Below are 16,301 nucleotides of genomic sequence, written 5' to 3'. Positions count from 1 at the left end.
ATTAATTTTAATTAAAATGAAAAATCTTCCCAAAATAAAGTTTTGCCCTTATTCTCATGATTGAGTGTTCCAGGTCAGGTGAATAAAGCTTGAGGAAAATAAAGTCAAGCTACGCCTTACCCCTGCAGCTTCTGGATCATAGAGTCGGAACGGCCGATGTAGGCTGCCGGATCCCGGCGGAACTTGAGTAGGTGACATAATTTCCCGTCAGATGCTGCAGGTCGAGTACAAAATAGTTATTTGGACACATGGGCGGGTGGTTGCACACGTGTTTAAGCAGAGAGGATGGGGGGATGATTTAAACCACATGTTGCAGGCTAGTCTGTTTGGATATAATGGAATGTGGCCGTGTTACATTACACTGTGTCACAACGGTTGATGTGCCACCAGATCCTGAACAACCCTTCTTAAATCCATGATCTCGCAGCCACAAATCCACCCAGGAACATGGCAGACAACAGTACAGAACTGCAAACATGACCGTTTGATCCCAGGGCCATCAGCCACCCAGTTATGGAGGAGATCTGGAGTAATGACCTACAGCGTATTACTCTCGGTCCAAAAGCAAGGCTTTCAATCAGGAGATTTCCAAAATCATAACTTCCCACCAGACCATCGAGACACGCCAACATGACGGCACGAGCAGGAAAATATGTTCCCTCCACCAGAACCCAGGACGTGCACGCTTTGCTCGAACCGCACCGACATTCGATTCCATTGTGTTAATCGGTGTAAATGACCGCAGCAGCAGACACAGTAAAAGTCAGACGTCTGGTCTTACCGTCCTCGCCGCAGCCACGTAGCGAACTACCGAAGCCTCGGAGCAAAAGAACCACAGCGCATCCGCAAAGGGACGGTGTAATTGTATCAATTATATATGTTTTTTTTTTTTTTTTTAAGTTTTCTTTGCTCGCAAACAGGATACGCGTGGGAGAGAAAAATGCGTAAAAAAAAAAAAAAAAAGAGGCAGCCATTCAGAGACGGGCGGGGACATAACGGGAGCGCAGCCTGTTGCGAAATATGCAGGGCGGTGGGTGATCAGACTCCAGCTCGGTCCCTTCTGTGAAAAGTCGCGGGGTCTCCAGATATATAAACCCTCGATCGACGACTTTTGCGTGCGGGAGCACCATGGCGGTGCTGATCTCCGGCGACCTGGCCGTCACCGTCGACTCGGACGCCGTGGCGGTCCGGCTGGCGGAGCGACAGCGGGCTCTGCGCTTCAGCGTGGAGAAGTGCGAGTGCAAGGCGCTGGGGGTGAGTGGGACGCTGGAGAATGATTTGTTGAGTACTGGTGAATGCGCTGATACGAATTGGCGTGGCATTTCAATGGAAAGGACGTTGCGTCTTTTTTGGAAGCACCCTTGATGTCCAAGTGTGCTTGTGCGTAATTCGTAATGGGAGTTCCAGGGGTCTTCTCTTTCTCCATTAGACATCCCAGTTGATGCTGGGCCTGATGATCTTGGCGAATTCGATCCCGCTCCTGCTCACTGACTACACCGACGTTGTGATGTCTGGGGTTCCCTGGTGGAGCGGCCTAGTGGTAACCTGAATTTCCCTCTAAAGTTATGCAGTCGTTTTTGCTCTTTGAGCATGTTTTACAGGCTGAGGAACAACTTAGAAGGGTTTTTCATTTTCTCACCACGTCTGTCTACGTTCACAGTTTGTTGGTGCAGGATCATTTTCCATATTCGTGCAACAGAACAGCAACGTGAGAACTGTGAGTTTAGGTTCTTAATTTACCTCTTTACCTACTGCTTCATGTCTCGGGCTCTAGACTCAGCGGTCGTGGATGGTGAGTGAGTGTGATAGTGGTGTATCGTTGCTTTCTCTTATCTGCTTGTCTGTCGTTTTAGATCTCTGTCAGTGTCATGGTGTCGGCAGCAGCTGTACTAACATCCGCCATCGCCCTCCTGGTTTACTTCGCTGATTTTTATAACTACCCGGTGAAAGAATGTGTCTTCAATGACCAAACAAATATGTGTGATGGACAGCATTATGTCATGGTTAGTTTTTTTTTTTTACACTTAATCTGTGTATCTTTTGAACAACAAAAAAAAAACATTATTACTCCCATAATAATAATGAGGCAACATGTTGAAAAAAAATGTCTGGAAAGTGACTTCAGTATCCAAAGTAGCTTTAGCATTTGAAATTAAATCGTTTTCTCACAAATTCTCACATTCACCCAAATCTATTTATTACACCTTGTCATTCCGGGAGCCAAGGATGTGTGCATTTAGGTTGGAGCATTCAATAACAGTAGTGCAGTTCTATGAAGACATATTACCGGAAACAAACCGGACAACGATAGGTTGTCAGTAAGGAATAAATCTACTAGCTTGATTGGTTTACAAGGCTGAGAGAATTGTATTAATACAACTGAACATGCACCCATTGCTTTCTGGAAATAGAGCAGCAGTATAACTAAACATTATGGCTTGCTTACTTGAGCACGTTTTACCTCTAATTCACTTTCTTTCTTTTGTAACCAGTCTTTCAGTGTGGGGGTAAAGTCTGCTCTCGTGGTCTTCACCCTGATCCATGGCACTGTTTCCACAACTTTGGCATGTATTCTGTATAGGGCAAGGAAGCACTTTCACATGTATGCGGTAAGCAAAGAATATTTGCAATAAAGCCCTCTGAAAAACGAAATGCTAATCAAACATACAGCATACAGTGTATTTACAGTGTTTATCTCTGTAAGATATTGTCTGACAAAAGCTCTAGGCAGATCTAATGGGTAGAAACTTACTTAAATGTTACAAATAATGATTACTTCTTTCTCTCTTTTTTTTTCAGAGAATCGGCAATTAACACAGGTCCACTGGTCTGCAGAGTTTCCTCTCCTCAGTTTCATTCTAATCTATCAGTTACCATTCCTCGTACAATGTACTTCAAGCAGCATAGAACTTGTGACAAATATTGTCTAATTTTAATACAGTCAGCTATGTGGTTCTTGAGGTGCTGAAATAATGTGAAAGCTCAGATTATTTTCTATTACGTTTGAAATACTGTATAAAGGGTTTGCATTTACAATTTAAATGAAAATAATCTACCACAATGTTAATTCTCATAAGCACACTGTGGCCACATTCAGTAATATGTACGAAAAATGTATGAAATGTACAAAAAAATTTTGATTGTTTTTTTATGTATATATATTTCATTTGGTATTTGAAATTTGTACTAATTTTAAATAAAGAAAATGTAACACTAGTTGCCAGTATTGCGTAATATATGGCTACACTATGTACACAGTTATATGAGCATTCCATGGAAAAATCTGACCAACTAACACAGTTGTTATGTAATATTATGTGAATAACAATTGACAAAACATAAGAGCCACTAACCACCATAAGTTAACACACAATTAGAAGTTAATTCTTGTCTGAGGCCAAGACTTCAGAATCAATATTTTTATTGTCATTGTAACGAGTACAATGGAATTAGGTGCAGTCCCTGAGCCGGAGAGGTATATTTAAATATATAATAAAGTATAAAAAGGCAAAAGCCAGTGTATTAACTAATATAATATAAAATATAAAATTTACATTTAAAAAGTGAGGTAGGTAGACAAAAAATCAATCTGCACAAAACTTTATTGCACATGTGCAATATTTATTGCACATGGATGAACTGGAGGTGGAAATTAAATGTCATTCAGTACCCTGAAGGCAAACTGCTGTTAGTCCTTGTTTTAAAGCTCATGTATCTTTTATCAGTTTGGACAGGTCATGCGTAGGGTGTGAAGAATCCTTTAGGATGTTTTTTGCTCTCTTGAGGCAGCAAGAGTGACAGCCAATGATTTCGTGGGCAGTCTTCACAATCTGCTGAAGCGATTTCTTCGACGCTGTTGTGCAGCTAGTAAACCACGGGGACTCGTATGTGTCTACGGGCTTTAGAACAACTAGAATCGCCTTCCATCCAAAATGGGCTTTTCTTATCCACCAATGGTGATCCAATCACCATTAACGTTGCTGCCATTGTTGAATTACAGGACAGCACAACCTGGAAGATGCCACAACCATATGGATAAAATCGTGTTGTTTCGTAATTAGCTTTAGGCTGTGAGATGACAATAAAATGATAAGATGTAAAAAATTGAAAATAACAAAATTAATTGGTAACATACAAAGGCAAAATGCAACATCAATAAGCAACCCTCCAAAACTGTATTCATGTCACACAAATTTTACCCATCTTAAATATGACTTATCTATATTGCTAGGATTTTATGACAGTTCCACACTTGTACTTGGATTAGCCAATAATGAATGAGTCTAGTCACAGAACATATATGATCAGTAACAAAATTATTATAAACAGAAACCAGTACATTGTCATTGTACATTTACACTTACAAATGGCCTCTATAAATAAAGCTAGCAAAGTCGGTGGTGGTGTAAAAGCCATGGAATTCATACCCCTACCAACATCCCATTTGCCAAGTGAAGTGAAGTGATTGTCATATGGGATACACAGCAGCACAGCACATGGTGCACACAGTGAAATTTGTCCTCTGCATTTAACCAACCCGATGCTTTGCTCAGTGGCACCTCAGTGGCACCTTGGCGGATCGGGATTCAAACCGGCAACCTTCTGATTACAGGGCCGCCTGCTAGGCCACCATGACCCTGTCCGGAAGGGGTTTCAGGTTAGTCCTGTGTAATGTTTCCTAATCGTTTTCACCTGTGTCTTATTGTATAAAGCTGCCCTGTTCATCTCTGTTCGCCGTCGGGTCGGGTAGTTATTGGATGTCTTCCCTGTCCTGTTCTTCACCAATTAATCCCTGGTTTCGTGACGTCCTTCTTCCTTGTCATCTCGTCATCATCTCTATTCACCTGCCTCGTCATGCCACCGTGGTTCTGACACCAAGTCACCATAGTGGAGCACAACCTCTACCAATATCACGCCCAGGGCTGGTTCTAGGCAGGCATATATGAGGGGACAGACAGAAATTATAAGGGGCGGTGAAGTGAAATGGGTGGGTGAATAACTGTTTTTGTCATGTAACTGGATTACACTTTGTAAGACTTGTCCAACTTGGGTTTACTTAAAGTGAATTTTACTCTATTGTTTAAAAAAAGATTGTATGATCACAGGATTTTCTCCCTTGGTTTAAAGAATGGATTGCATCATAGGGAACTGTCACAGGGGGAATTCGATGACGTACTTGCAGACATACTTTGGGCGTGGGGATAAGCCGTCGTACCGGTAGAGGACACTGGGCGAGCGGGGCAGGAGGACCGGGGGCACCTGGCCGGCGAGGAATGAGGAAGCAATGGACGCGCTGCAACGCAGCGGGGAGTCAGTTCGGGATCTTTGGGAAGGACCGGGGCAGAGGAGAAGCGGAAGACGGTGGGTTTCAGGATGGTCCGGGATCTTGGACTGGACGGGAGTAGGTCTTGGGCGTCAGGACGGTAGGGGAGCAGGGAATCCCGTCTTAACCGATGGGTCAGGTAGGTTCAAGGTCAGGGGCAGGTAGAGGTTGTAGCCAGGAAGTTCCGGTCGGGGTTCCTTTCGTGGTTTCCAGGGGATCAGGCAATTCTCGAAGTCGTGGGCAGGCGAAGGTCGTTTTTCAGGAAATCACTATTATCGTAGGTCGTGGGTGAGAGAGCTAGCGAGTAAACTCATACAACTCATTCAACTCATACAAAGAGCGGGCGTGTCTCCTTGGGGTTACCTCACTTTTATACTTGCCACCGCCCGCTTCCATTTCCTCTTCCGGGTCGTCGTCTCCCAGGCTGGTGAGGCGCCCTCTAGCGGGCTGGAGGTGCGTTGGCCATGACAGGAACAGTCCTTCAACATATTGTGATATATTAATGTTTCAGGATTCATATACATATGAAAAGCCATTTAAATAATTGATTGAACAATCAATTAGACCTTCTTGATATTTAATTAAAGTGTATATTCCTATTGCGTGTTTTAAAAACCCATGTACAGCAGGCACTCAACTACATTACACTTCAACTTATGAGCTTTTCGATATGGGTATATCACTAGCATCTAACTACTTTCAACATTTTCAACAGAATTATTCATGCACTGCCACTGAAATAAATAAAAAGTTTGTTGAATTTTTAGTCAGGTTATTCAAAAATGGACCATCTCCAATATTTGGCTATTTTAACATGCAAAACAAATTTGAGGCCACATTATGAAATAAATGCATTTGAGATGTTTTTATTTCAGATTTTTTTAATATTGCAGGTTAAAACTGAGAACAGGACTGAAACTTAATTGGCATGATGAGAAATATAAACCTTTTGTTATGTTCTTTGTCTCGCTCACAGGCATTGTGAGTTTCATGCAAAGAACACCTACTCATAATAACTCATAATAGTATTTAGACAGTACACACAGCAAGAATATATTATTCTAAAGTACAGAGGTAGCTTTGGTCAGTAACAGTATATACACACATATTAGCAGTCATTATTAAAATATCACATTATTAAAGACTTGCTGGTCTAATATGGTGACAAAATATGATTATTTTTATCAACTGAACAACCTATCATATCAGGTGTGTTTCATGGTACACGTACTTGCGTTCAGTCACACAATGTACTACATACTGTGACATCATGTGAACAGAAAAAAAAGACATGCATAAAAGTGCTTTACCAAATGTCTTCAGACATGGGTACACAGAAAGTGTAATTCTACATTCAATAATATAAGTGTTTTTCCAATGACTTGTTTGAAAGCTTAACTATTTGGGATGAACACTACCCTTCCTACCTCTCACCCCACCTCACCACCACAAATCCCTAAGATGCAGGTTAACCCTGGATTTTAAAATGGCATCACAGTTACTGGTCGGTCAGTCACAGCAAGATTCAGAGGCAATGGCAGCTATGTGACTCAGCTTTTAATGGTTCTAGTGATGATTTAATAAAAGATATGTTAGCAATTTCCAATCAGAATAGTGTGGAATTATTTCAATAACCAGTCTGAAAACTGGCGTGGAAGGAGCCTAGTGTGTAACACACTTGCCTATGAACCAGAAGACCACCAGAAGTCATAGATTCAAACCCCACTTACTACCAGTGAAAAAAATAAGACATTTGATAAATGTCCCACTGTAATTCTCTAAAGAAAGTTGTTTTTTCCCATATCAATCTGGAACTGAGCAGGAGTATTAGAGATCTGCAGGGGATCAGATGTGGGTCCTAAAGCCTCTTGTCCCTGAGATGGATGATGACATGAAGTACAGTTTAATCAGACATTATGTAATTATTATTATGATAATGTAATTGTAGTAGCAGTAGAATAGTAGAATTTTATTCATATTTTGAGTTGTAACCATAGCTGTAAACAGAAATGTACAAACCTGTGGCACAGAAAGGGGGTCTGCAGGCAATGTGCTCTTCATCTCGATGTTCACGGCTGAGGCAGGTGTAGGGTTAGAAGGCATCAGTGGGGTGTAGCTCTAAATACACGACAAAATACAATTTGGACAAGTCCATTTACAAGAAACATTAGGAAAAGGAAATTTTACAAGTGGATGTATAAGAGTGACAGCAGCATATAAACATACTGTTGGATTGTATTGATCACTGGTCCACTGAGGAGGATGTGTGGGTGGATAGACAGGTGGGTAGATCGGGTTATCACCTGTGTTAAGACCCTGAGAACAACGGGAAAATAAAAACATGAATTCTCAAAGAAATTTAGCAGTGTAATAGTCCTAATTTAGTCTACTAGATGAGGAGCATTATGAACATCCAGCAAAAACTCGTCAGTTAAACACATTGTTTTAATGTAGGTTTTATGTGTAAAAAATACTGTCATACTGGGCCAGGAGGCATAGCAGGCTGAGGTGGGTAGCCAGCGTCCCCCGTAAAGACTGGAGTGTAATTCTGTATAATAAAACACAATTTTGTACAAAAGTCAGCTAAAGATAATACAGGATAAGCTTTTACATTTAGATATATTGCAGGTAAGAAATTGTAACTTATAACTTCATTGGCAATAACATGATGAGAAATAATAAACCTTTTGTTCTTTGTGTGATATCATATAATGCCATAAAATTAGGGCCTTATACTTACTGGTGACAAATGCTGTAAAGAAAGTTTATGAAAACACAATTCATGAGAATGCTGCCAGCAATTACAAACATTTGAATCTTCAGATGCATGTTGAGATGGCTAAATTGTTATGTCAAACATAAGCATTACAAAGCTGAATTTTTAAGGTTAATTTTATTTTTATTACCAGGCCACTGGTATTAGAAGGATCATTGTAGGAGGGAGGGGGCACAGTTGGGGTATTAGAGGGCCTGGTGTTGGGAACAGGTCTGGCACAGCTCCTGGATTTCTTAAAACAATTTCTTCTCCTCCTCTTCTTGCAGCAATAACATATGCCAACTGGAATACCCAATAATGCAAGCAAGCTCAGGAAGTTCCTGTCAGCTGAGAAGTCATGGGCATCTAGAAGTGTAAATAAGGATACCTTATGTTAGTTCAAACAGTACCTAACACATATATGTATTAAATATTTTAATGCACGTATGCAAATATATGGAAAGCCATCTTAAATTGATTCAAACATGCATGACATTAATAAGGCAACTTTCGAAACATTTCAGAGGAGCAAGGATTGAGATGAGGTATGAGATGAGATCCTGTGGATCTGGTGTGAGCTACAGTACAGTGCAAATGTTTTAGGCAGGTGAGAAAATTTCCAAATTAAAGTGTTTATAGTTTATTTTCATAAGTTAACAAAATGCAGTGAATTAACGAAAAGAGAAATCTAAAATCAAATCAAGATTTGGTGTGACCACCCTTTGCCTTCAAAACAACTTCAATTCTTATAGTAAGCTTGCACACAGATTTAAAAAGAACTTAAAAGAACTGCTAGTGTCATTGGAGTAGCTGAGGGGCGCAGACAGGGAGAAAAGGCGGGAGGGCTGGGGAGCGCCGGGCGTGGCCGCTTGGAGTGGAGTGAGGCGGCAGAGGGGCCCTATGGGGCCGGCCGTGACATGTAGGTTGCTCCAAAACATCTTGGAGAGCTAACCACTGATCTTCAGGAGGCTTCTCCAAATCCTTCTCTATTTTCATGTAATCCCAGGGGGGCCATACCATCACTTCCAGTACTCCTCGTTTTTCTTTATGATGAAGATGACATTAACTGTACATTTGTGGTCATGTCCTGCGGGGGGATAAATTGTGACTATACTATCTTATTATACAGGACTGCCTATAGCATACTGTCCTCCTTGATTGATGCTATGAATAACTGCATTAAGTTGTCAAAAATGACAAAATCCATTTTTCATTTTCACACCACATAACAGAAGTTAGCAGAACACTTACATGAACAGCAAACAAATAAAGAGCTTAAACAGTGAGCAGATGTGCTGAATCAAGAAACTGCATTAGAACAGTGTTTCAACAGTAAGAGAATTTCTGAAGTTCTAGGTGTCTAGGTGCGATTTATGGTTATTTAAAATGCAGCGTGACCCGCTATGCCACAGACTGGCACCTAAGCAATTCTGCCTCATTTGGGAGAGTTCCTGCTGTGCATTTACCTGCTGGTTATGTTCTGTCGGGACACGCCCATGTTAACTTGTATCAGTCTCATTTTAGCCGCCTTCTGTGCGGTGATTTATTAAGTAGGCCTTGTTCTGAGCTTGGGGAACAGTTTCCCTGGGAATTGTCAGTGAAGCCACGCCCACGGCAGCTGGAACACCCAAGTCCCACGGGATGAAGACAACAGAGAGTCCGAGGAAGACGTCAGCACCCTCTCCAAGTCCAACAAGGTGTCAACTGAGGAGAGGGAGGCAACATCAGCCATGACTCCACCTCCGGATGAGGCAACAGAGAGTCCAGGACTGGAGCAGGAGAACCACGTGTTTTGTATGATATTGTGTTTATGTGTGTGTATTTGTTAAATGTCCGTGTGGAACCCCCATCCCCTCTTCTCATTCACCAGGTGGAGCCTCAACGAACGAGATGTACCCCAGTCTGGAGGGCCCTGACCCAAAGACCATAAGCCCAGAAGTTCAAACAGGTATTAACACCAGATAATAATTTGATTTAGATTTTCCTTGTTTCTTCACTTTGCCTTAAAAAATACACATTATTTATGGTTATATTATTCTTCATTCCTACCTAAAACCTTTGCACAGTTCTGTATCTGGAATAACGGTCTGAGGCCTGTGAATTATTATGAATAGAACGGAACTGGTCACAAAGAACAATGTGCCTCCAGTGGATACATAGTGCTGTCTGGCATCATGAAACAAAGACATTTGCCCTTACCCACTAGTGTCATCTTGGTGATAGAAACCACTCGTCCCCTCCTATCAGTAAGGTTGTATCTACCCACATCAGACACGTTGACATGTGACAGGGCGATTCCACTGGATCTCACTTTCACACGCCCATCGTAGTCCGGATTGTTCTCCGCTGCCGGGCTCCCGTCCCATACAAGGGTCAAATTCCCATACTCTCCAGAGAAGAACAAGTTGGCTTCTTGATATCGGCTACCTTCCAGAGAGATTATGAGGTCCTCTCCTGCCACCCTATCGATGTATTTATATGCAGCTTAAGAAAAGTAAGAGAAAGAATAAAACAAGGGAAACATGATGAGCACCAAAAAGTGTAAAATTTATCTTTTTCAAACAACCTTGTAAATTGAGCTTCAATAAGTTTCTAATTCGAAAATGTGGTCTCAATTTCTAAATTTTCCAGTATTGTAAATTGCTCCTAATGTTTGGGTTAAAAAGTGTTGAGTAACATGTACTAAGTGCACTAAGAAATATGCTTGAAATATGCTGTGGTTGTAGTCGAGATTTGGTGAAACCAAAAGTCCTGACAAGATGGGCCTCTTCATTCATTCGGTTTTGTGAGACATTGACGGGACATTATAACAGTTAAACAATTTGGAATTGTAGGGTTTTATCAACCTCTTTCACTTATGAAGGAAATGCCTTTGAAAGAATGAACATCAATCAGTTGGGAGACATGGTTTTCAAAATCAATAAAATTTGCTCACTTTGTACAGCCAACAAAACCACTTTGCTCTTCTTATTCCAGTAATTCAGCACATTGTAAGATCCCTCGTCATCAAACGTGACCTGCGGAAGCTCCCAGCGATGATCATTCTGAATGCTTCCTGTCAGTCTTCCCTTAGATGGTGAATGTTGAAGACGCTTCCATATGGTGTAACCTGGGGATCCATCGGCAGGCACGAACTCCAGGCTTTCTGTTTCTGTTGGTAACTCAACTGTCAGGCGACTACCATGTGCCAACTTCTCACGAAACGTAGAACAGTCTGTATAAGGTTGATATGAGAGAAGAAAAGAATGACTTTAGAATGAAAATGAAGTGATTGTCATTGTGATACACAGCACAGCACACGGTGACACAGCGAAATGTGTCCTCTGCTTTTAACCATCACCCTTGGTGAGCAGTTGGCAGCCATGACAGGCGCCCGGGGAGCAGTGAGTGGGGACAGTGCTTTTGCTCAGTGGCACCTTGTGGGTCGGGATTTGAACCGGCAACTTTCTGATTACAAGGCTGCTTCCTTAACTGCTAGGCCACCACTGCCCCAAATGAATTAACAGTAACTCCAAATCTGACACACATTAACTCCTTACTAGTAAATGGCGTGATGCCAGATGCCTTCCTGAACATGGTCCTATCAATCTGTCTTAGGTATGGTCGTGTACACAAAGTGCTTTACTACAGAAAAGTCATAAAAGGTATAAACGGGTCCCTGTGTGAAAATCTATTTGTTTTATTCACCATGAAAATGGATGCATACTTACCCACACTAAAAACGGATCCCATTAGAATCAGCAGTGTCCACTTTCCCTACAAGATAAAATAGGATCAACTCCATAAGCAAAACCGATTTCAATTCACACCATCAGTGGCTATTTGGACAGAAGTAAGATAAAGGGTAGTAGTAGTATCAGACACATTATGTCAAAATGATTGATGACCTGTCAACCTCTCTCACACACCCCTCCCTTCCCCGTTTCCTCTGACATTGTCACATATCCCCTTCTGCCTTTGGTATGTGTGTGTGTGTGTTGTGTAGTAGTCCAAAAGTCGTGTGTGGGTGGCAAGCCCTACAGGCGTGATGACAACACTGATATGTTCTTTTCACGAAATACTTCGAAGCGTTGCATCAAATACATGAATAGTGCATCAAATACAGAACAATACATGACCGGAAGGCAGGGGGTATTCAACTATTTTGTAAAAAACTATTCACTATTACTTTCATGAGAAGGACTCTTTGGTCAGCGTGTTGCTAAGGGTGCCGGAGGCTTCTGAATAAACTAACATATAACTACAATACTGAACTGGAATTCTGCACCGATTCCTCCAAGCTCATAATTGCTGTTTGCTATAAGATCAGAACATAAGAATAACAGAATAGACAGAACAATTAAATGAAGTTTGGTGATATATTTTGGTCAGTAATTGCACCTTTGCATTGTCTCTGAGATGTTGCACTTCTAGAAAAACTAAAATGCGTGTCTTCGTATGATGAAGTAGTGCTATTGATTATGAATTTCTTTTTCTTTTTCATTCAGCCACAGTCCCGTAGGCGCTCTGCTCTCGATCAGAAACAGGCGCGTTTTTCTGGCCGGAGAGGATCCGGACGTTCAAGAAATGCCGGTTCGTTTGCGTTGTTTTTGGTTCTTCGCTTTGCTCGCCATGTCACCGCCGCGTAACTACAATGCAGATGCGTTACTATTCAGTAGTAACTTTCATCGCGGAACATCTCGACCGTCGTGCTTAATATTTCCCAGTCTGGAGTATTTTTTATTATTCCAGGCGCTCGGACCTGTATGTTCAAGCCATTGGACATTTTACACAGTTCGGTGTTTTCCATGAAGGAAATACTCACGTTTTGCATTTTTATGCTGCGGATCCACTTCTCTCGGCGCGGGGTGTCCTCCGGGTAAATTGAATTAGAAAAGAGGGCGTCTGGTCTGGAGGTCCACACCACCCAACACAACGCGTGGAAGGTGGATAGTTGGAGTAAAAAAAAAAAGCATCTCGATTCGAAGGGTGGGGCCCATCGCTTACTCTGCGGGCAAAAAAAAGACAAAGTAATCGGAGGGGAGTCGGTGTTTTGTTACTTAATTGAAGTTTTAGATTTTTGCTCTCGTCGCGTTTTAAATAAGATTTGATTCTCTAAAGTCCAACTGAGCGGTCGGAGAAAGAGAGTCTGGAGGTGCGGGGACTCCTGTGATTAGTACCGTCAGATTTGAAGGGTCTGACGTTTCACGCAATTACCCGCCAAAAACATTATTTAATCGTGAAATAACTCCACATGTGTAAATAACTGAAAACATGTTTTATATTCTAGTTTCTACAGTTTCTTCAGTAATCAGAGCCCTTTGCTCTGATTGCTGCTTTGCACACTCTTGGCATTCTCTCAATGAGCTTCAAGAGGTCGTCACCTGAAATGGTTTTCCAACAGTCTTGAAGGAGTTCCCAGAGGTGTTTAGCTCTTGTTGGCTCCTTCACACTGCGGTCCAGCTCAACCCCAAACCATCTCGATTTGGTTCAGTTCCGGTGACTGTGGAGGCCATGTAACTCCACATGTGTTCATTCATAGTTGTGATACCTTCAGTAAGAATCTACCAATGTAAATGGTCATGAAAATAAAGAAAACACATTGAATGAGAAGATTTGTCCAAACTTTTGGCCTGTACTGAATGTCGGTGGAAATCACTCCTGTCCTCTGTCATTTTGTGTAACCCGGAGCGTCAACATTTCAGTAAAAGTTTCTAGTTTCCACAAAAAAGTTGTCCAGTGTTGGAAAATTATTTTCCATCATAACCTACCTCCCCTCATGAGTTAATTCTGCAGAATAGCATGGCCATTTTAGTTGGCAAGAAGTCAATATTTATTCAGAATTGGTAGGACAATGGTATTATTTTTGTAAAGGATCTTCTAGACAGACAGGGGAAGCTTTTTAACTTCTCATTTTTACTGTCAAATTTGATTTACATTGTTGTTATAAATATTATGTTGATCCAATTAATCCTAAACAAAATTGTATATTCAACAGTGGCTGCTTCAATGCTCAGTTTAAAGGTGGACGACTGCACCATACTTGATTCTACAATGGTATGCGGCAAAGGATTTACTATGACGTCAACAGGAATTCCTTCAAGAAACTTTTTTTTCCAACATTCACGAGGATTTTGTTTATTTATTTTACTTATTGACAGTTTATGTCCTAACTTATTTTGAGAGTTTTTACGTCCTCCACGAGAGTTTGTATATAATGTTTTGTAATGAATGTTGTTAATATATTTTTTTTTATTCGGAGCAACCACGGCTGCCGCCATCGTTCCGCCTATTCGCTTTCGCGCGATGTCTGTTTATTTTATGGGACATGGCTACCATCCAGCTAATCAGGTAGCGCATAAAACACGCCCACTTCACACACAGCCAATCAGATAGCGAATAAAACGCCCCCTTCACACACAGCCAATCAGGTAGCGCATACAACACGCCTACTGCACACACAACCAATCAGGTAGCGCATAAAACACACAGCCATCCAGAATTGCCTCTGGACAAGAAACGCCCAGCTTTGGAGAAGAAACGCCCATTAGCCTGTGGGTGTTGTGCAGAGATCTGTAATTGAAAGTGTCCACGTTTTTTTCCCCACAAATTCCCACAATGCATCGCAGCTCCCTGCCCCAGCCTGCATGAGGTGGACGAGGCAGCCGGATTCGCGCTCTTTACTCTGTTCGGCTTTGCTGAAGTGCGGGATCTACTGTTTGAAATGATTCGGTTTTTCTCGCTCCTTTTGTAAAAGTGATGGTATTATCGTACGGGTGCAGAGTGACGCCACTGTGAATACACGACATTTCTATAGCGGCTCTCGTATAATCGTGGGGCTTGGCAGCTTAGCAAACAATATGGTTGGTTACGTTGTCTCTCTGATACTCTTGACATTTTCCTGTACTATTGTGCCACTTTCGTCTGGACATTCCTCAACTTCGGAGGACTTTTCTGTACCTCCGGGGACACAGCAGAATTTCCGGTCGGTTTTGACTGGCCTGCACAAAGAAGCACACGGATTTTTGGTCGGTTTAATCGGAGAGCAGGCGGTGAAAACGTCACTTCAGGTATGCGCGTGTACGTGTATATTGCATGACGCTGACGTCATCACTGTTGTTGTTGTTGTTGTTGTTTTTTAACCTTTGACCCCCTCAGTGTGTTACAGGAGCGGTCAGGTTTCTGTCAGAAGGAGCTGCCAGCATCCTGACTGTGTTCACAGGCCACATCAGAGAGTTCCTGGATGTTACGGGTATCAGAGGTACGTGTCCCGCCTGGCGTGCATGTGTCAGTCTGCATGGCCTGGACACTAGTGACCGGGCTCCGCTTTGTTCTTTTGACCTCAGTCCAGCTGCCCTTCGAAAGGGTCACTCCGGAGGGTGTGGTCTACGTTGTCCAGTGGACCCTCCTGGCCGTGCTCTGCTACTGGCTGCTTTCTTGCTTGGTGCGGCTGGTGGTCAGGGTGCTGAGGCAAACCCTGTGGCTACTGAAGCTGTGTGGGGCCGTGGCCTTGTTCGCGCTGATTCTGAGCGATGCGGACGCTAGTGCTGAAACCACAGCAGCGAGGCTGGCAGGACTGGTGGCCGCCTGTGCGCTCCTGGGCGTAAGGCCGGCATACAGCAAGGAAGACCACACGGCCCACCTGGAGGAGCAGGTCAGGCGGCTGGAGAAGCGGCTCGGGGATTTGGAGCTCAAGAGGAAAGCGGAGTAAATGTTTAAACGTGAAAAACGGCTCGTACACAAACAAGTGCCCTTTAGACATTCTTGATATTTAATAAAAGTGTATATTCCTTTTGCGTGTTTTAAAAACCCATGTACAGCAGGCACTACATTACACTTCAACTTATGAGCTTTTCGATATGGCAAAGGATATTTTATTCACAGGTTATGTCACTAGCATCTAAGAATGTGCGTCACTGCTTTTACATGCACCCAAGGTTGCATGTAACCTTGTACGTATAACTACTTTCAACAACAGAATTATTCACTGCCACTGAAATAAACAAAAAGTTTGTTGAAATTCAAAATGGTTATTCAAAAATGGACCATCTCTAATATTTGACTATTTTAACATGCAAAGCAAATTTGAGGCCACATTATGAAATAAATACATTTGAGATTTTTTTTAATGTATTGCAGGTTAAAAATTAGAACAGGACTGAAACTTCATTGGCAATAACATGATGAGAAAAATAAACCTTTTTTCTTATGTTCTTTGTCTGAATTATTGTCTTGCTCACATTG

At 42.1% G+C, this 16,301-nt stretch overlaps 2 protein-coding genes across 2 annotated transcripts; one reads left to right on the top strand and one right to left on the bottom strand.

The window, feature by feature from the left end:
• Positions 1-6,169: 6,169 nt before the first annotated feature.
• Positions 6,170-13,003, bottom strand: LOC114788678 (uncharacterized). The gene is made up of 9 exons (XM_028977485.1): positions 12,883-13,003; positions 11,789-11,834; positions 11,014-11,292; positions 10,278-10,562; positions 8,230-8,444; positions 7,806-7,871; positions 7,550-7,639; positions 7,343-7,441; positions 6,170-7,197 (listed from the first exon to the last, which is right to left on the bottom strand). Exons 1-9 carry the CDS (start codon positions 12,889-12,891, stop codon positions 7,102-7,104), a joined length of 1,185 nt encoding a protein of 394 aa, XP_028833318.1. The 5' UTR covers positions 12,892-13,003; the 3' UTR covers positions 6,170-7,101.
• Positions 13,004-14,653: 1,650 nt separating this feature from the next.
• On the top strand, positions 14,654-16,231 carry tmem109 (transmembrane protein 109). The gene is made up of 3 exons (XM_028977486.1): positions 14,654-15,127; positions 15,216-15,318; positions 15,404-16,231. Exons 1-3 carry the CDS (start codon positions 14,918-14,920, stop codon positions 15,766-15,768), a joined length of 678 nt encoding a protein of 225 aa, XP_028833319.1. The 5' UTR covers positions 14,654-14,917; the 3' UTR covers positions 15,769-16,231.
• Positions 16,232-16,301: the final 70 nt, after the last annotated feature.

This window comes from Denticeps clupeoides, chromosome 4, assembly GCF_900700375.1.
Source record: "Denticeps clupeoides chromosome 4, fDenClu1.1, whole genome shotgun sequence".
NCBI lineage: Eukaryota > Metazoa > Chordata > Actinopteri > Clupeiformes > Denticipitidae > Denticeps > Denticeps clupeoides.
The sequence above is the reverse complement of the archived record's forward strand: the minus strand, read 5'-3'. Positions and strand labels throughout refer to the sequence as shown.